Source organism: Spermophilus citellus, assembly GCF_964194105.1.
Source record: "Spermophilus citellus genome assembly, chromosome: 9".
Lineage (NCBI taxonomy): Eukaryota > Metazoa > Chordata > Mammalia > Rodentia > Sciuridae > Spermophilus > Spermophilus citellus.
In genome coordinates this window covers 137,540,124-137,560,652 of record NC_138191.1, presented here as the reverse complement: position 1 = coordinate 137,560,652, position 20,529 = coordinate 137,540,124, and the positions used below count along the sequence as shown (strand labels likewise).

Here is a 20,529-nt window from a genome sequence, read left to right as displayed (position 1 = left end):
CACGACCACACACTGCACACGACCACACACCTGGATGACCACACACACCTGCACACAACCATACACACTGCACATGACCACACACCACACACAACCACAGACATCTACACACTACCACACACCGCACATGACCATACACCTGCATGACCACACATACCTGCACACAAACACATTTCACACACCACACACAACCACATACACCTGCACACAACCACACATATCTGCACACAACCACACACAACCACACAAACCTGCACAGTACCACATACTGCACACAACCACACACCTGCACACTACCACACACCTGCACACTACCACACATATCTGCACACAACCACACACAACCACACACACCTGCACACTACCACACATATCTGCACACAACCACACACTGCACACAATCACACACAACCACACACCTGCACACTACCACACTGCACACAACCACACACAACCACACACCTGCACACTACCACACACTGCACACAACCACACACAACCACACACCTGCACACTACCACACATATCTGCACACAACCACACACAACCACACACCTGCACACTACCACACACTGCACACAACCACACACTACCACACACCTGCACACTACCACACATATCTGCACACAACCACACACAACCACACACACCTGCACACTACCACACATATCTGCACACAACCACACACTGCACACAATCACACACAACCACACACCTGCACACTACCACACACTGCACACAACCACACACAACCACACACCTGCACACTACCACACATATCTGCACACAACCACACACCTGCACACTACCACACACTGCACACAACCACACACTACCACACACCTGCACACTACCACACATATCTGCACACAACCACACACAACCACACACACCTGCACACTACCACACATATCTGCACACAACCACACACTGCACACAACCACACACAACCACACACACCTGCACACTACCACACATATCTGCACACAACCACACACTGCACACAATCACACACAACCACACACCTGCATACTACCACACACTGCACACAACCACACACAACCACACACCTGCACACTACCACACATATCTGCACACAACCACACACAACCACACACCTGCACACAACCACACACAACCACACACCTGCATACTACCACACACTGCACACAACCACACACAGAGCACACTTCACAGCTAGGGCCAAGGTGGGGCCAAGTGTGTCAGGTGTGCCCTGCAGGCAGCCAGGTCCTTCTGGACTGTGACGCGGCCCCTCTCCAGGTCAGCACCCCCTGGCCAGCCCAAGCAGCCAGGGCAGGGACGGGGAGGCAGGGGAGGCCTCCGAGTCATGGTGTCACCCCAGCCCCAGGCCCGCGTGGCAGCCTGTGTCCAGTGGGCAGGCAGCTTGCCCTGGACGGAACCCGCTCCTACCAACACAGGTCTTCTGGTCCTTGTCCAGCTCGTAGCCATGGGGACACGTGCAGAGGGGCCCTGCGCTGGTGTGGCTGCAGCCGTGGGAGCAGCCGCCCCGGCCGGCCTCGCAGCTGTTCACAATCTCCATCTCGATCCCTGTGACGGGACAGGCCAGCAGGTGGGGGACGGGGACTGGAATCCAGGGCCTCCCCATGGGCCCAGAAGCTAGCCCAGGGTGCTGAGGGCGGCTAAGTGGCTGAGGGCTGAGGGCTGCCCACTCACGGTAGCACTGCCGGCCATCAGCACCCAGCTCGTAGCCTGCGTGGCACACGCATTTGAAGGTCCCCTGAGTGTTGAGGCAGCCGTGGGCACACTGGGCCAGCCCCGAGGCACATTCGTCCACGTCTGGAGCGGAGAGACCAAAGGCAGGTCTAAGGGCACGGGAGATGTCTTTTCACTCCCCAGGGAGAGTGGAGGAAGCTCATGACCATGGGCACCACGGGCACCCCAGGCACAGTAATGCTGGCCTGGGGCTACACACACTGGCGGTCAGGACCAAACTCCACTATACCGGCAACAGCAACAGCCGCACCCCAGCAGATTCCTCAGGATGAGGCTGACCCTGAGCTGGGCTCATCTGAGCCTGCGGCGGCCACCTGCACCCAGAGTGACAGGCTCAACCTCCACACCAGCAGTAACTTCCTGGTCCTCATGAGGAGGGGAAGCATGCACTCCCAGACCCTGTGGGCAGCTGGCCATCTGGTGGGACACCATGGAAACTGACCACTGCCTCTCTGGACACCCAAAGGTCGCAGGCCAAGGACAGCCGCCACACACCACGGGGCTGCTCTTCCCAGCCGTGCTGGCCACGGGCGAGAGCCAGGGATGCTGGACACCCAGGCCTGTGGTCGAGCCCAGGCACAGCAGGGCCCTGCAGCTGGACAGCAGCAGGGAAGCAGAAAGGCCATCAGCCAATATCTCCCGACCGTGACCTGACACTAAGCACCATTTAACAAGGAGCCCCAGAGAACAGCACCAGGGACGGCGGCAGGTTTCTGTTGGGCTCCTTGGGCAGCCCCACTCTGCTGCCCTCTCCCCAGTTCCCAACAGCAGCTATGGCTGCCTACTGCAAGAGACCCCGGAGTGAAACCTCAGCTGCCCCTGTCAAAACGAGCCTTGCTGGAGGCAGCTCCCGGGGTGCTCCTCACCCAGCCTCCCACCCACTCCATCCTGGTCACCCAAGGGTGGCAAGGTGAGCCACGTGTCCAGGGACACTGCAGTGACATGGGCAGGTGGAGCGGGGGGCCCACCTTCACAGGCCTTGCGGTCAGCAGCCAGCTGGTAGCCCGCTCGGCACCCACAGTGGGCAAGGCCCCGCAGCACCTGGCACGTGTGCATGCAGCCACCATTCCCATCTGCACACGGGCTTCTCCCTGCAGTGAGGGCAGAGGAATGGGGAAGAGGAGGGATCAGGGTGGGACCAGCAGATTGGTGACACCAGCCCTGGGACCTCCCGCCGCTTCCTGCTCCAGCCTGGGCCGAGGGTCCCTCCCAGATGTGGGAAGCCCAAGGCCTCAGGAAAGGCCAGGGCTCCCCTGAGCATCCACCGGGACACCAGCTGCCTGCATCCCAGGAACCCCCAGCACTCGGTCGTGGGCTTCCCAGGAGGCCAGGGGGACACCAGGAAGGGAGGCCCAACCAGACAAGGGCCTTCAGCAGTGGTCAGCCAGCCCCGGCCTGCCCAGCAGTGGTCAGCCAGCCCCTTCAAAGTCCTGTCTTAGCACTGAGGTGCCAGAGTGGACACCAGGGCTGTGGACCCTGGCTAAGATACCCTCTGCCCTGTGACACCCAGCCCTGTGACCCCCAGCCCTGTGACACCCCAGCTGTGACCCCCAGCCCTGTGACAGCCTCAGCCCTGTGACCCCTAACACTGTGACAGCCTCAGCCCTGTGACAACCAATCCTGTGACCCCTAACCCTGTGCCACCCCCAGCCCTGTGCCACCCCGAGCCCTGTGACATCCATGGCGCTCTAACCCCCTGGCACTGTGACTCTCGGCCCCGTGACCCATTCCATCTGTGCCCACGGCTGGCGTGGACCTGGAGCCACACTTCCTGCTGGGAAGGCCCCGGGGCCAGGATGCAGAGGGCTCTCAGCACCTGTCCCACTCCTGCTCTGCCCCACCCTCTCAGCACAGCCCCCAAGCGGGCAGCTCGAGGTCCCACGGGCACAGGCTGAGGGGGCCTGGCTGCCTCTTCTGCGCAGGGCCTGGGCTCCGGGTGGGCGTCTGGCGTGCCATCCCCGTGCTGGCTTCCTGCCCCTGGTGTCAACCCCAGAGCCCAGCCTCCAGTCCCCGCTCAGGCCCTCCCTCCCTCCTGGACCAGGTCCCCCAGGGTCCCCTCCAGCCTCCGCCCAGCTCTCCAGCCCAGGCTTCGGGTCCTGGGCAGGTCTGTGAAGGGCAGGGTGTCTGGAGAGTCCCCGCCCCTCCCAGGAGGGTGGCACTCACAGGCACAGCGCCTGCCGTCCTCCTGCAGCTGGAAGCCCGGCCGGCACTGGCAGCGGTGCCGCGTCACCGTGAGCTGGACGCACTGGTGCTGGCAGCCGCCATGGCCCAAGGCACAGGAGTTGACGGCTGGGGACACAGAAAGGAGCCCAAGTCAGCTGAGGGGACAGCCTGCTCCCAGACCTCACCCCAGGCTGGCAGGAGCAGGATGAGGCGGCCACCTCCTGCAGCCTCCAGGCCCTCTGCCTTTGTGTCGCTGTCCTGGACCTGGGGACTTGGGAGCAGGAGCGGCAGGCCCCAGGCTGACTGAGCTCTCAGCCACCCTCAGGTCTGGAGGTCAGTGGCCATGCTCAGGACCCCCCAGTTCTGTCCTCCTGAGGGCGGGACACAGAGGCACTGCGGACTGTCCTGCCTCAACAGAGCCCTGCTCTCCCCACCAGAGAACGCCAACCCCAGGCCTCTGAGAGGCCCAAGAGGGACAGTGGCCAGGAACAGCCAGCATGCTCCCTGGAGGATGGGACAGAGGGGCAAGTGTGGAGCCACTGTGGGTGGCCACTGTGCCATGCAGGCCTGGCCACCAGCTCCTAGGACACCGGAGCCGCCCCCTCCCACCCTAGAAGGGCCACGCCTCACTGGAACCAGATCCCAGTGCCCAGTCCCCTCAGAGGTCACAAGGATGGTACCAGGTGAGGCCACAAGCAGAGGCCGCATCTCCATCCTTCATGCTTGAGCCCCTCAGGCACAGGCCCCGTGGCGACAGTGGCCCAGTGAGGAGCTGTGTACCCCACAGATGGATAGCAGGCATGGCCTTGGCTGGCCCAGGTGGCCCTGTGCCTCCACCAGAAGCAGCAGCCAGCTCCTTGGTACAGATTTGGTTACAATCAAGTCACTGGCAATCGCCTTGTGGTTAGAGAGGAATGGGCCCCAAGCTCAGCAGGGAAACCACAGATATGTGCTGCTCCCCGGCCGGGCGGGTGAGACCGTCTGCCGCCGCCCTGCGCCAGAGCTGTGCTGTCCGAGCCAACCTGAGCCCCGTTACCGAAGTGCTGAGCGTGGGGGCCAGGTGTCACCCCAAGATGCTCCCTGGGGTGGAGATGCTGCCAACCCCAGGGGCAGCCAGCCTGGCCTGAGTTTGGGAAACAGTGACCGTCATTGCATATAGGATTGGGGGCTAGAGCTGGCACCATGGAGGAGCAGGCGCTGGAGGCCAAGGTGCTGGTGCGGTGTGGAGCGCATGAGCTGCTGGGGCTCCGTGAACCCGGGGAGCTGTCGGCCAGAGCAGGGCTTCCCTGGAGCAAGCTGGCTCAGAAACCACAGCACTCGCCAAAGCGCCTGCCTCCCCACGGCCATGCTGGAGAGCACTGCCCAGGGTCCCCCACCACGAGTACCCAAGCAAAGCCGCTGCAGGAGAGGCAGTGGTCACTCCGTGGCTGGGGCACACTCAAGCAGGGCAGAACCGAGGCAAGCCTGTCAGCCGGAGCCCCCTCCCCAACTCTGCCCCCCACCTGCCAACCTCACCTCTCCAGCTCTGCTCAGCCCTGGCCCTCCCTTCAGGGCTCTCGAGCACACATGGCCTGAGCTGGCCCCACATTCCTGGGGACTCTGTTCATCTGTGCTCACCACACCAACGGCACCCCTCCTCAGGAGCCTAATGGGAACCAGACGCGTCTGGCAGAGCAGCAGGCAGAGCAGCAGGCAGACCAGCAGGCCCAGAGGGGCAGAGCCTGCAGGCGAGCAGGGAGCATGGACCACGGACAACAAGGACCCAAGGGGCTGTGCAAGACTGGAAGGGACTTCTCCTCAGTACCCCCAGACGGGCGTAGCCCCTGAGGTGGGCTCAAGGGTGAGCCCAGCAGGGGCAGACACAGGGGAGGGCCTGGGGTCCTCATGCAGGCTCCCTACCAGGGACAGACGCAAGGGAGGAGTTGGGGTCCCTGTGCAGCCTAGAGTCCCAGGACAGAGCTTGTCCTCTGGTCCTCTGCTTCACAGCATTGGGACATCCCAGATGCTCTCAAGCTGTGCACACCAGGGAATCGAGCCAGTGTCCTCTGCTCATCCTGCGTGGGGGATTCCCAGAAGGCTGAGAGGCAGATCCTCCAGTGCTGGAGGCCAGCCTGTGGGGCTGTTCCCAGGCAGTCTGGCCTCTGAGCCCCAGCTGTGGGACATACAGCCCAGGGATCCTACACCAGCCACACCAAAGCCTCAGCCAAGCTCAGACCTGAAGCAAAGCTAGGTGCGTTCATCAGAAGGCAGGGCCTGGGGACTGGCCTCGGAGGGACAGGCCTGCCCTGCCTCCCTGTGCACAGGCACATGCTCACGGAGCTGCCTCCATGGCCGCCGATTCCCTTCCACCTCTACACCACAGAAGTGGTTTATCTCAAAGGGAAAGCTACAGGCAGCGGGGTTTGCCGCTGTGTGCGCAGTCCTGGGGAGCGGAGCCAGTCCTGCCCGCCTTCGGCCCTCGTCTTGGGGCCTTCCCCACCAAGGCCTGGCTTAGGTCCATGCCCATGTCCAGAGAAGACCCAAGTGAATATATCTGGGGACCCAGCGTGTTAGGAACTTGATGTTTCTCCCTCGAAAACACATTTGTTGAAGCCCTGACCCCAATGCAACCACATTTGGAGCCAGGGTCCTTCTGGAGGGGATGAAGGTAGAGTGAGGTCAGGCAGGTGGGGCCCTGATCCCTCCAGGACCCAGATTTGCCAGCACCTTCATCTTGACCTCCAGCTGCTGTGACAGTCACCCAGTCCCTGGCGTCCCGGCACGGAAGCCCACACTGACCCGCGCTCCCTGACTCCTGGCTTGCAGACTGAGGCACTGCCCTCCGGCCAGGCTGCCTGCAGGACCCAAGAGTCAAGCTGCAAATCCGCCTCGGCCAGCAGGCACCACTGGGGGACACGTGGGCACCCACCCCTGCAAAAGGAGGAAGAAACTGGACACCCTGGAAAACTTGCTTCCTACAGGCCCAGGACCTGCTCCAGCTTGCTGGACAGAGGGCACCGTTCCAGCATCAGGAGGCTCAGCAGGTGGGGCTGTCCATGGTGGACTGGGGGCAGCTCTGCTGGCAAGGTCTTGGCCTCCAGGCCACCAGGAGCTGGTCACCAGGGGCCACACCGCAGGAGGCCTCTGCCTACAGCATGCCGTGCCCGCCAGCTCGCTCTGCCAGAGCTCCAGCCCAGCACTGTGGTTTGGGGCTGACCCAGGGCAGCTCTGGTCCTCCTGGTGTCACGAGGTTCTGTCGTCACTACCCTCTGATGAGTGTGGTCTCGGGGTCCAGAGAAGGCCCCCCACCCAGCCACCGCACCCTTTCTTCTAGGAAGCCCTCCACTGGGCAGAGCCAGGGAGGCAGGAGAGGATGGGCATTCAACCCCTTCTGCCCATGGGCAGCCCCTGCCTTGGGCATCCTGCCCCCACCCCAGCTCTCTCTAAAGGGGGCCTCCTGGCTGCCAGAGTGCACTGAACACACCGTGGGGGCACCTGCAGGCGGCCCACTGCTGCCCTCCCAAGGGCACCATGGAGATCAGCAGGGGTGGCACCCGTGACCCCACCAGTCATGCCGCCCTCCTCTGTCCTGGCCACAGACAGCACCAGGACCCTTCAGTGTGGCCTGGAGAGGCGACAACAGCAGCAGGGAGAGCAACACGCACCCCCATGCCCTCCACCAACCCAGCTGTGCCAGCCACCCCCTGCCCAGAGCCCTCCTCCATTCCCTGATCCTGCGGGAAGTCCTGCAAGCAACATCCCTTTTTCTTTTTCTTTTATTTGTGAAAATGTCTGGTTTGTCATTTAAATCAATCTTGGTCTCATCCAGCAGATATGAAGTTCCAGAGGGCAGGCCATGTCCAGGGGGCAGGACTGTGCCCACGGCTCAAGTAGTGCCTGGCACCTGTGAGGGCCTCTGCAGGCCCCAGTCATTCCTCGACCTCCGCACGCCACTCGGGTCCTCACTGGGCTCGCTGACTCTAACCCTGGGAGCTCCCTCATTTGCACCCCCAGCTCTGCTGCCCGCCTTCCCCACTGGTTCTGCACCCAGCCCGGGGCCTGTGCTGAGGAGTCTGCCCCCGAGAAGGGGCCAAAGGGGAAGCAGGGCCAGTGCAGTCCCTCGCCGTCCTCACAGATGACCCAGGCCTGGGGACGGAGGGGTCTGCCCCAGGGTCTGCAGGAGTGGCAGAGCCAGGCAGATGGCGAATCCCGTCCAGCCATGCACACACTGGCTGCATCTGACTCTTGGGTGGGGCACACAGGCAGGGGCAGCCAGGCCACCAGGGGCCTTCAAGCTGACAGCAGAGCCCTCCGCAGGGGCGTCGTGAGGCCCAGAGGAGGAGGCCAAAGTCGTGGGCCTGGCCAGGGCACTGCACCTGAAGGGGACCTCTGTGGGTTGAGCCAGTGACATCTGTGGGTCCTCAGACTGGCCCCACTGCTCAACCCAGGGGACAGGAGGAGACAGACAGGTCTAGGCCAGAGTCTAGAAGGTCAGAGAGGCTGGCCCCTGGGCCACCAGGCAGGGGGCGTGCTGGCTCAGAGCATCCCGTTAAAGATCTGGGGCTGTTTTGCACACTGGTGCTCTGCAAGATGTCATGGAAAACAAGAATGACAGCCCCAGACCATCAGCCAAACCACCGCCTGCCCCCTTCCCGTCACCGGGGAGAGCAGGCGCTGGCTCAGGCCTCTGTGGTTGGAAAGCCTGGACCAGCCCTTGGGCTTGGCGGGGCCTGCTCTCCCCATCCCAGAAATGGGGCACCCCAGGAGGCACCCTGGGCCACGTAGTCCCCCAGGATGCTGGCTCCTGGGCAGGAACCAGGTTCCCCCGTGCCAGGGGCTGACTAGCAAGGTCCTCGTAGGCTTCTGTTGTTCAGAACGGAAACGGAACCTTCTGCATTTTCTTCCCGTAAGATCATCTGGAATCAGGGATCCGCAGCTCATGCACTTCCCGTCCTGTCCCCCTGCCCCGGAGGTGAGTTCAAATGTGTTTCTAGGCCCCCCTCAAAAGCCGCCTCCTCTGAGGTCTTCCCAGGCCCCTCAGCCCTCGAGGGGGCCCACCCTGAGACTCCCACTCACGCTGCAGGGAGAGGGCCGAGCCTCTGGCACCTTCCGCCCCCAGCCTCAAGTCTCCACTCTGAGCTGCTGGGGAGGGGGGAGCCCAAGCCATGGGGGCCCGGGCTATGGGTGAGCCCCTGCCTCCTGCCAAGCCCCAGGGGAGCTCGCAGCACCCTCCTGCCAGGAGGAGCCCGCGGCCGCAGCTGAGCTCCAGCTGTGTAGCCTGCCGGCAGCTGGCCCCAGGGGGAGAGCACGGCGCCCGTGTTGATTCTTCCTGTACACATCCACTGAGGACCTACTGCGATGCGGGCAGAGGGTGCCACTGTGAACCAGATGGAGGCCCACAGCTCCGCCCCACCCTGGGCACCCTGGGAGAAGGGAGGGCCGTGGAAGGGCAGGAAGTCTCACCCCTCCCCCTCGAGCCTGGCATGGCCTGGGCAGTGCCCTTTAGGACCCAGGACAATGGATGGGGAGACTCCCTAACTTCTGAAGGGAAGTCCCTCGCCCATGACCTGACTGCAGATATTCCCACCCCCAGACCAGCATCTCGGGAAAATGGCAGCCAGGAACGAGTCCCTCATCAACAAGAAGGGACTCAGAGACACCCTGAAATTCCCAGAAGTCCCCAGAAGACCCCATGTCCACTCTTACAGCCTCTTAGTTGCCCACAGGGAAGACAGCTCTCGGTAGACCCAGGCCAGCAAGCCCATGGGAGGCCCAGACTCTCAGGGATTCCAGATACAGGAACCCACCAACAGCCAGACGCATGGACTGCGGAAAGGGAGGCCACCAGATGGGGACAAGTTCCAGTGTCCCAGAAAGCCCTGGGAAAGGGGTCTGGGTGTGCCCCGGCAAAGATGGCTTGATAACAGGGCCCATCTCATGTGTCCCCAGGTCATTACCAGAGTCTTGCCAGGAGAGGAAGGTGTTTCCCAGCTCAACTCGGCCGAGGCCATCAGCCCCGAGTCACGGGTGGTGCCGGGGGAGCTGGCGTGGTGAGTGCCCACCAGCGTTCCTCAGCCCGAGGACAGTCCTCGCTCAACAGCCCTCAGATAGATCACACAGGGACATTCCACTGCATGAAGCTTCGGCCAAACCCCTTGCTGAGAGTGGCAGTCCAAGGAGAATCTGAGGTCACTACCCTGCAGCCCACCGAAGTGCCTGAGTCCCAGTGGGACCTTCAGCTGGGAGAGGCCTGGAGGTGGGCACCAGTACCTGGAAGGTGTTGAAGCTCTGGAGAGCCCAACCACACGAACAGGCGGAGTGTTGGGACAGCCAGGAGGGCTGGGGGTCCCAGAGGCTCCCCACAGCCAGGAGCCCTGGCATCTGACCCTGCAGAGACCCTTTAAAACACGCCTAGGAAGACTTCTGGCCCAAGTGCGCAGATCCCAGATGGCCTAGCTCCAGGAATGGCCCAGACAGCAGTGGGCAGAGGGGGCAGGGGACAGGCCAGGCTGAGGGGCATGCTTCCTGGGCTGCCTGAGGCCAGCAGCTCACTCCAGACCTCAGGAGCGTCCCTCATTTCTGCAGGTTAATGACCCCTCCCACCCTGGTCCTGGTCCCTTTGGGAGCACCTCAGGGAAGGCGACCATCAGGCAGTGGGAACCGGGATGGGAGTGAGTGTCCCACCCCACGACAGCAGGGAGCCAGCAGCAGGGGACCCCACCTCAGACCCCAAAGATGACCCTATCTAAAGGGGAGTGGGAGGACATGTCCCTCCCAAAGCCACTCTTCTAGGAGGCCGCAGGGCACCAGGGGACCCAAGGCCACTGAGCCCCTGCCAGGGCTCCCAGGAGCGGCAGCAGGCAGCCGGCTGGGCTCAGCTCATCTGCCCTGAAGCACGTCACAACATTCCCGCAGTTGCTTCTGCTCTCCCGCCCAGGGCAGCTGCCTGGCTCCCGGAGCAGCGAAGGACATGTGCTGCATGTGGGGGAGCGGCCCCCTGGGGCTGGCGGGCTGCCAGCCACAGGAGCCAGGACCAGGAGGGAGCCCGGGCTCCACTCTGGATCTCCAGGGTGGAAAGAAGGGGCGTCTCATTCAGTCCCCTAGAGGCCAGCGGGAGGGTCAGGCCCATCCCCAGAGCACGGCGTCCAGAGCCGGGGCAGAGTGCGGGGCAGCACGGCTCTTCACCCGATTCCTGGGCAGCCCCCTTGCTCAGCTGCTCCTGGCCTCCCTTTGCCTCCCCTAGTGGTGGAGGCCAAGTCTGTGTCCTCAGGCGCCACTGAGCTCACAGTAGATGCCGAGAGGACCCTGGGCGCCAGGGGCTCACGCCCCACTCCCCACCTACCGCAGCGCACACTCCGAGTCCCCGAGAAGCCAGCTCGGCAGGCCAGGCAGGGCTCACATGCCCGCCTTCCGCGGGACCCAGGCAGCCTCCCCGACCGCTGGAGAGCAGCCCAAGGCTCCGAGTCTCGAGGGCAGCACAGCCTGGCCTGCGTCCTGCTGAGTGACCACCACAGACAGCCTCGGCTTTCCAATGGAACTGGGCAGGCTGCAGAGGGAGGGCAGCCTGGGGTCTCAGGGGCCTGAGTCAGCGCCTCGGGACACACTCTTCACCTGCTGGCCTCACCTCACCCGGGTGGAGCCGTCACGCCCCACAGCAGGACAGGGCCACATTCAGTGACAGCTACACTCCCTCCACAGCGACAGCTGAGGCCACCGAGGCCATGCCCAGTGAGAGCCCAGTCAGGCCTGAGTCCCTCGGGGGCAGGGACCGGGCCTTCCCCAGACCTGGCACTCCCAGGAGCACAGGGCAGCCGAGGTCAGAGGCGGACAGGGTCCCCAGGGAGCACTTACCCAGGCAGGTCCTGCCGTCGGCGTGGAGCCGGAAACCGGGCTTGCACTCGCAGAGGTAGGACCCGGGCATGTTGACACACCTGTGCTGGCAGCCTCCGTTGTGCACACGGCACTCGTCCACATCTGGGCAGGGAGGGGCAGGATTACCAGCCAGGTACCCACCAGGCCAGAACAGCCTTCCGAGCCCCAGCCCGTGCTTGCAGAGCCAGAGTGCAGAGGCAGGGCCCATCCTCCCCACAGCTGGCATGTGTGGGCAGGAAGAGCTGCCACCTCCGGCCCAAAGGGAGGTGGGGTGCAGCAGAGGGGAGCAGGCTGGGGAGGTGAGGCCCCAGCACCTCAAGGCTGAGCAGAGAGCACAGCCTGCCCCCTCGAGCCCAGGTCCACTCCACCGTGGCCCACGAGCCCAGAAGCTGATGACCCTCGAGATGCCCCCCAACCCCTTCCCCAGGCTGAGGCGAAGCCACAGCAGGATGGGGGTGGTGACCTGGGCTAAGCACGCCCAGTACACGTCCCTCTGGAACCTCAGAACACGGCCTGTGCTTTGTAGGTGCGCTAAGGGGAGGGTGGGGGTCATTATAGGAAAGGGCGAGTGGACACCCAGCAGAACGCAGTGAGGAGGCCACCACCTGGGCATCCACGGCCGCCGCCAGGGATGGGAAGGACGAGGCAGGAAGGACCCCACACACTCCGAGAGGCCCTGGGAATCCTGGCCTCCTGGCTCCGGGGGTCTCGAGCCACCTGGCGACTTATTACAACAGTCCCAGGACTTGAATGCAGCGATTCAGACTGGGTGCCCCCTCCTGGCCCCTCTCCCCTGCTGGGCCAGGAGGACAGCAGGGCCATATCCCCAGGACAGCAGCCCCTGAGCAGTGCCAGTCCTGAGGCCCCTCCTACCTTGCCCCTGCCACATGCCACCTGAGCAACCTGGCCCCCTCAGGCCCTCCCAGCGCCTCGGGGCAGCACCTCCAGCAGGGCTCAGATCTAGAGATCCTGGGCCAAGGGGCAGGAAGCGAGGTCGGGAAGGAGGAAGAGGGCAGCCTTGACTTCCACACCTGGGGGCTGACAGGTGGGGTCTCTGCTAGCCACAGAGAACAAGGGTAGCAGACGGCAGCCCAGCACACACACCCCCTGTGCCGTCCACCTGCTGCTCAATGGCCGCCCACCCCAGCACCCCAGCACCCCAGCACCATGGCTCAGGCCAAAGGGCAAGCAGACAGGACAGGATGTGAACTGGAGGCTTGGGAAAGAGCTTTCCTGGGGCCCTTCTCCAGTGCTGGAGGCCAGGACGCTGCCCCCAGGCCTCGTCACCCTGTCAGGACTGCATCAGGAAAGCACGCGTGTGCAGAAGGCTCAGGGTGCCCGGCCTCCTGCCCTGCCCTCCGGCCTTCCTTCTGTCAAGATGGACGAACTTCCAGCCAGAGAGGGAGGCAGGTGAAACAGAGCACAGAAAGTGGGGTCGTCCCCAACACCAGTGTGCACACCTCCTGGTGGACCCTCTGCCCAGCACTGCCCAGAGCACTCCAGTGACCCCTTTAATGCTAAGAAATCCAGAAGAATTCCAGGGGAGGCTTGTGAAGTGGGGCACGACTGTAATCCCAGGGACTCAGGAGGCTGAGGCAGGAAAATTCCAAGTTTGAGGCCAACCTCAGCAACTTAGAGAGACCCTGTCTCAAAATAAAAATAAAAAAGGGCTGAGGATGTGGGTCAGTGGTAGAGCATACCTGGGTTCAGTCCCAGAACCAAAAAGGAAAAAAAAAATTCAGGAGCTCTCTCCTGGAGGTCCTGGGCCTCTGGACATGGTAGAGGCTTTGAAGTGCCAGCCATGCCCTGGGCACAACTGAGGGGCAGCGTTCTGGCAGAGGCTAAAGAAACCTGAGAGAAAGGCCATGTAAGGCCTGACTGCCCAAGTGACGGAGAGCAGCTGCCCCTGGGTAGGGATAGAAACAGCCCCCGGAGCAGCAGACACAGGACTGAAGTCCACACCTATTGCTCAGGCAAGGTGACGCTTCATCTGCCAGCCTCACCAACCCAGACCAGTGTCCCCGATCAGAAAGAAAGGGCAGTGTGGACTGCTGGAGCAGGGGCCATACGCCCTGTGTGTGAGCCACAGCCCGGTGGCGGTGGCCCCCAGGCCAGGCACGACAGCGACCCCAACTTCTGGCGAGTCTCCGGGGGAAAGAGGAGCTCAGCGTGGCTGAAGTGCTGCAGGATTTCCTCATGGAGGTCACACCAGGAGAAAGTGTGACATCCAGGGGCAATCGGGCGGCTGGCTGGCAGGGGCCTGGCCCGAGGGCTGCCAGGAAGTGAGGGCTCTAATTCCACCCAATGCTCGGGCAGGTCCCCTTCTCCGCTGTGACCACCCAGGCCTTCCCCACCTTCTGCCTCCCATCTGCTGCCCTCCCTATTCAAACGCCAGCCCCAGAGTCTCCCACCCCAACCCCAGCCACCTGAGCCCGGTTGTGAAGGTGCCGAGAGCCTAAAGCATGGCCAGAGCAAGAGCATCCCGTCCCCAAGCTTGCCCCAGGCCTGGCCACTCAGCAGGTTGCAGAGAGGCTGCTGCCCACCCCTTCAGAACTTGCCTGGCCACCAGACAACGCAGAAGAACCCCAGCAGGCCTGCGTCTCTGCCTGGGCCTCCAGGACCATCTGCTCCACGCACAGGCCACAGTTGCTCTGGACAGACTCCAGGGTCCCTCCTAGGCCCCGAGGCTGCCTACCAGGAAGTCAGAGGGAGGCCAGGAGGACTCTCGGGAAGCTTAAAAACAAAGTGGCCCCCAGCAGGACCCCAAAGAGACAGAGGGACCCAGGGCATAGTGGGGTCAGGACCCTGACCCCCACGATGGGAGAGTCAGTTGTGGGGGTGGGCAACAGCACCCACCCCACCCACAGCTCAGGGCTCCCCTAGCCCAGATCCCTAAAAGGTGACAGTGAATCACACAGCAGCGCTTGGCCAGGCAAACAGTAGGGGCTTATTAAGAGCTGGCCAGCCCTGGAGGCTGTGTTCTCACCCAGCCATCGGGACAGTGAGGGAGGCAGTCAGCCTGCACTCAGCCACAGGGTTCCCTGGAGCCCCGGGGCCGGCCCAGGACTGGGTCCTGCTGGCTGCAAAGGTAAGGTCAGTAGGGCCGTTGGCTGGCTCCCCACTCCTGGGCTGCACTGACCCTGCACAGCAGTGGTCTCCCTGCTCACACCCACCTGCACGTGATGGCAAGCGGCAGCCTCCTGCAGTGCAGACAGGAACACTCAGCTCCCAGTCCCCCACCCCGGCACTCCCCTCTCCTAGCCCCAGCTCCCTCCTGAAGTACACAGACCCACGCCTGCCTGGCTCATGGACCCAGCCCCAAGCCCTTCCTGGTCATGAAACTTTTGTGTAGGGATTCGGAACTGCCATGCCAGGAGACAGAGTCCATGACAGGGGGCACACAGGGCACCCTGAAATAGCACATGGCTTCTGGACCCAGAGTCAGCATCTAGACCCAGAAAGTCAGTCCAAGGCTAGAGGGTTTGGGGTCTCCCCACGGGATGGCATGGGCCAGATGATTTGCTGGGGTCCCCCAGCTCTGAGAACCAGGACCCTGTGAACGGAGACAATCCCCCTTACAGGAAGGTGGGCATTGGGTCAGCCAGGCAGGGGTCTCCACTCCATGGGCCCCTGCATGTCCCCCTACCCTGAACTTCCAAGGTGGGCCGACACTGTGGTAGAGCAGAGCCACCCCCAGATTGCTGAGCCTGCCGCGGCTCTGGCCGTATCTGGGCAGCCACAGGCACAGGGCCTTCGTGCAGTGTGTGCTGCACGTAGCACAGACCTGCAGTCCCACAGGAAGACCACAAGTCTGAGGTTTAAAAAATTAAAAGGGCTGGGGAGGTGGCTCAGTAGGAGAGCACCCCAGGATTCAATCCCCAGCACCAAAGAAAGAAAACCAAAGAGCCTCATCCCCAGAACCTTAGAGAGACTTTGCAGTTGGGACCGAGAGCATCCTGGGTTACCCAGGTGGGACAAAGCAACCCAAAGATGAGAGGGAGGAAGGAAGGCTGAGCCGGAGGAAGGCCTGTGGCAACAGGAGCAGAGGCCAGAAGACCAGAAGGCCCTTCGCTGCGGCTCTGAGGGTGCAGGAGGGGCTACCCTTCCCTGTAGCCTCCAAAGGGACCAGTCCTGCCTGCCTTGATTTTAGTCCATTTTGGACTCTGACCTCAGAGCTGTCAGGTAACATCTGTTGTTTTAAACACCATGTGGGGAAACCCGACGTGGCCACTGGAGGGCACAGAGCACAGACTGTTAGCTCAGACCACGCAAGCTGGCGACCCACAGTTCCCAAAGGTCAGCTCTGGGCGGACTCACCAGCTCCCACACGGAGGCCCACTGTGTCCTTTCAAGCACCATCCATGTGGCCGGGCCCACAGGAGCTGCCTGCCCCCAGCACCTGCTGACGCTTGGCTCCCTCGACTCTGGTCCCACAGGCCTGCACCCTAGGTACCTGCCACTCTGCCTACACACACGCAGTGCAGATGGGGTCATGCAGAGGGACCAACTCTGAGATGCCCCAGCAGGGCCAGCAGAGCGTGGGCACCTCAGGCTCTGTGACTCTAGCAGGAGCATCCTCCTGCAGCACAAGGGGCCCAAGCTGAAAGGAGGGTGAGGGCTGAAAGGAGCAAGGACACAGATGTCCCCATGTTTACCTTCAAGTCGGATGGAGCTGCTCACTCCAGGGACGCCAGGCTGGCCCAGGGGCAAACCCACTCTGCCCCATCTCCCTCAGAGCACCCCAGGGAAAACCCAGGAAGCACCATCTGGAGGGGCGAACTGGTGGGGTCTCGGCACAGCCAGGCCAGGGCGCCACAGAGATGCCCTGTGGTCTTGCTGCAGCCCTCAGTGGCTATAAGTGACTGAGGACTTGGCAGCCTCATGAGAGGATCAGTAGCACACACTGGCACATGGTGACATCACGGTGACAACCCAGGCTGGCTGGGTGAGAACTGCAGTGCCTGCCAAGTTGGGGCTGGGAGTACCACAGCAAGCCCATGGTGGTGCTGTTGGGAGCCTGTGGGGTGCCCACCAGCCCTCACCCAGGTGCTGCCAGCTCCAGACCCCACAGCACATACCAGGCAGAGAGCTGCCTCTGCAGAGACCACCCCACAACCCTTCCAGAGCTTTCTCAGAGCCTCCAGGGAAAACGAGCCCCTGGGGCCCTGCCAGCAAGCTTTGCCCTGCGCATGCCACGGGTTCTCACAGGCACACGGCTGCCCACAGGCCCTTCTCTCCCTGCCCCTCTGAAGGCCATGGAGCAGGGCAGGAGCCCCGGCTCCCCAGAGCTCAGCCACACTCAGCTCAAGACCCTGAGGTCAAGGCACCTGTGCCACTGGTGGTGCACTGACATGCCAGCCTAGTCTTGTCTGTGCCAACAAGCAGGAGGGGGGCTTCCTGAGGGGTGGGGAGTGGGGGATCTGGGCCAGCTCTGCTCAGTGCTCAGGTACTTTGGGCATGAGAGGTAAGACCTGCCCCAAGGGACTCCTCTAAGGAGCCACACTCAGGAGACCGTGAGGGCCTGAGGGCTCGGTAGGCAGCGCTGGTGGCCCCTGCCTCTCCAGGTGCTGCCTCACTGGGAGCCACACGCCACACCTTCCACCTCACAGTCCTCAGGGTGCCCACCTCCAGGCTCTGTGGAGCCACAGGGAAGGAGGCTGGTCCAGTGTGGCAGATGCCAGCTGCAGAGAGGCAGGATGGCTTGGACAGGATGCCCCCTGCCTCACAAGCTGCTGGGACTGCAAACCCAGGGCCTCCCAGGGAGGGTGCCGCCCCCCTCTGCTGGCCTGTAGGGTGAGGCACCTGCCACACACCCACACCCGGCCAGGAGGGTCCCGGCCACTTGGGACCCTGGACAGGAGACAGCTCAGAGTCCCTGAGGACCTCTCTCTCTGCCTTCTCACTTGACTCTCAGAGCTGCTGGGGCATTGGAGGGGAACTCCTGGGACCCAAGCAAAGGCGAGGGTGTTTTTCTTCCCTCGGGCCAAGTGACGTCTGTCCCTGCTGTCAGCAACTAGAGGGATGAGAATGTATGCGTCCTCAGGACAGAGGGCCCTGTCCCAAAGGCAGGGGCTGCCTGCCTGGCACTGCCCCAACCTGCTCCCTTCAGCCTCTGCGCTGTCAGCGACCTGGCGCAAACTTTGAAAATCAGAGGAAACAAAAGGAGCACGCGCCAGAGCGGGCACCCTGGTCCCGCCCGCCCCTGCCGCAGCTCGCCCGCGCCCACCTGGCCTCTGGTCACCAGCGCTTACGGGGTAGCCGGCCTGGCCCAGGTGGCACGGGTAGCAGTTCCTCCAGAGGTAGCGGTAGTGCGTACCAGCGACGCGCGCCAAGCCCCCCAGGAGCCCCAGGCACCAGAGCGCTGCCAGGCCGCCGCAGCCCCGGGACGCCTCCATGCCTGGTCCGCTGACCAGCGTGCGCCGGGAGCGGAGCAGGCGGCTCGGGGCTCAGACCAGGCTCAGGGTTGAGGCTCCGTGCTCCAGGAGCGCACTCGCAGCCCCGCCGCCCGCTCCACACTGCTGTGCCCGAGCCTCCGGCGAGCGGCTCGGGATCCGGCGCGCCCCGCCCCGCCCCGCGCCTTTATGTTCTCAGTTTTCCCTCCGCCCCCTGCAGGTAAAGGCCAAATCCTCAGACGCCCCGAGGGAGTCGCCCCCGCCCCCGGCCCCGCCCCCCGCTCCCCCAGGGGGCCGCGTCGGGTCCGCCAACGCCCGCCCCGTGCATTCCTTCGCGCCCCGTGCATTCCTTCGCGCGCGCTCACAGACCAGACCCGACCCGGACCCAGACCCACGCACCAACGCAGGCACCCACACGCACACGGACCCACGTGCACAAACAGTACGGGTGCGAACACGCACGAACGATACCCAGACGCGCAAACTCAGACACAGAGAGGCGCACACGCACTGGCACATACAAACGTATGCACAGACACAAGCACCAACAGGGGCCGGCGCCAACAACAGAAGAGAAACCAAAGCGAAAAGGAAGACATTCTGCAAGGCGGAGGCCCTGCAGAGGAGGCTTGGTGGGGAGAACAGGAAGGCGGACAATGTGGATCCTGAGGCGAAGACTCCCCTGCCCCCCAAGCACAGGGCCCAGTGTCCAGCAGTATATCACTCTCCACTGGACCAGGGACCCGTACAGAGGGAGCCTGGGAAAGAATCCCCCCAGCGAGGAAGGGGTACTGCAACACCCCCCACACACAGGTGTCCAGGCAGAAGTCTCTGCTCAGGGACACAGCCTTAGCCCCCAGCTGTGTGGGAAACAGCCCTCCCAGGGTGGGCAGTAGCTGTCATCTGAGGAACTCTACAATCAGGCCTTGTGGGCACTTGACCTGCCCCCACGCATCTCACCTTTGCAATGAGATGGGAGACTCCTGAAACCCCTCTCCAAAACCCCTCTCTCACTTACACTTGGGGGTTACCAGATTTGCCCTCTGCCCAGGCTCCGTGAGGATGGAATAACTGTGCCCAGCCAGCTGGGGCGCTCCATGTCTGGTGACCATCAGCAGTGACCACTGTCTGGGACCGACCCGTGCTGACTGGAAGACTCCAGCATCAGGCTGAGCTCCTGCACTGGGTGGCGGGGGTGGTGGGGTGACCCGCCAGCCCACACCTGCCCCAGGCCCCTCCAGAAAGATCCTGCTCTTCTCCCTGCGGCATCTCCGGAGCAGCCAGCCCCTTAGACAGGATGGACGTCTCCCCTCTGAAGACCACAGGTGGTGAGTGGGCACAAGGCCCATGACTGGGGTAATTCAGCGGCGTAAAGCTTGGGGACACCACCCATCCACCAGGAAAGGAAGAGGATTCATGTTCCCTGGGCCCCCCAGACCATGGATTGGAGAGGGGGGACAGCTGCATAGCCACTGGGTTATTTAGAGCCTAGAATCGTGCAGGACCCACAGGCACTGGGCTGGTGGTGAAGAATGAGAAACAACCACTCAGTGCCCTGTGGGTGCCAGCCCTGGGCTCTAAGGACACGCCCACCCTCTCACCATGTCCCTGGAGGTGAGGGCCACTGTCCCCACTTTAGAGATGAGGAAATCGAGGCCAGGGCAGCTTAAGAGACTGTCCTCATGACACGATTCGAGCAGAACCCCAGCCCGGATTCAGGTGAGAATGAGCCCATCCCTAAAGAGCCCCCAAAAGCCTCTTCCCTCCCTAAGAGGACCCCATCTCGGGAGCCCAACACCCTGCCGAGATGTGGCTGAGGGTATTCTCTACTGGCCAGTGGTCTCACCCAACAACCTTAAGCCCATGGGAGAGAGACAGCCTCCCCCATGGGCTTAAGGTTTCCCACCTTGTCCAGTCCTGTCTGCAATCCAGGGCGCAGCCTGCCAGGTACTGCCCACTAGTACCCAGCAGTGTGGATATGGTCCTGCCTGTTCTCCTGGGCAAAGCCCCCTTCCCTGAGAGACACAACCCTGGCCTGGGGGAGCCCCCACACACTCCCAGGAGGACAGGCCACTGTGTGCACAGAGCCCCTCCGGGCAGCACTGCTTAGTATCATAGTGTGCACCTCCTTTGTGAAGGCCCTCTGGCCACGGGATGCTGGGGCTGAGAGGCCAGGGTCCAGGGGGTCCAGGCCCGCAGGGAGACAACAGGTGTGTCACAGAGAAGTGCGGAGAGACATGGGAAGGAGACTGCCAATCAGGTCACCTCAGCAGCAGGTGATGGGCTAGGACCCTGGGGACTGTCTCCTCATGGCTACGGAGGACGCAGAGGCCTGAGGCTCCTGGACATGTTGTTCAGGAAGGAGGAG

General features: G+C 63.0%; 1 protein-coding gene across 12 annotated transcripts in view; it reads right to left on the bottom strand.

The window, feature by feature from the left end:
• Window positions 1–20,529, bottom strand: part of MEGF6 (multiple EGF like domains 6) — a 94,663-nt gene that overhangs the window by 17,521 nt on the left and 56,613 nt on the right. For 10 of the 12 annotated variants that reach the window (XR_014023505.1, XM_081305746.1, XM_081305750.1 and 7 more), the window contains 5 exons: window positions 11,749–11,871; window positions 3,919–4,044; window positions 2,724–2,846; window positions 1,696–1,818; window positions 1,432–1,569 (listed from right to left, as the gene is read on the bottom strand). Coding sequence is in view for 11 of the 12 variants with exons in the window: in XM_081305746.1 (XP_081161872.1) it covers window positions 1,432–1,569; window positions 1,696–1,818; window positions 2,724–2,846; window positions 3,919–4,044; window positions 11,749–11,871 (633 nt within the window). In the remaining variant the exon portion in view is untranslated. Of the gene's footprint in view, window positions 1–1,431; window positions 1,570–1,695; window positions 1,819–2,723; window positions 2,847–3,918; window positions 4,045–11,748; window positions 11,872–17,995; window positions 18,271–20,529 lie in introns of those variants that run through there. The other 2 variants (XM_081305747.1, XM_081305748.1) reach the window with 1 other exon arrangement.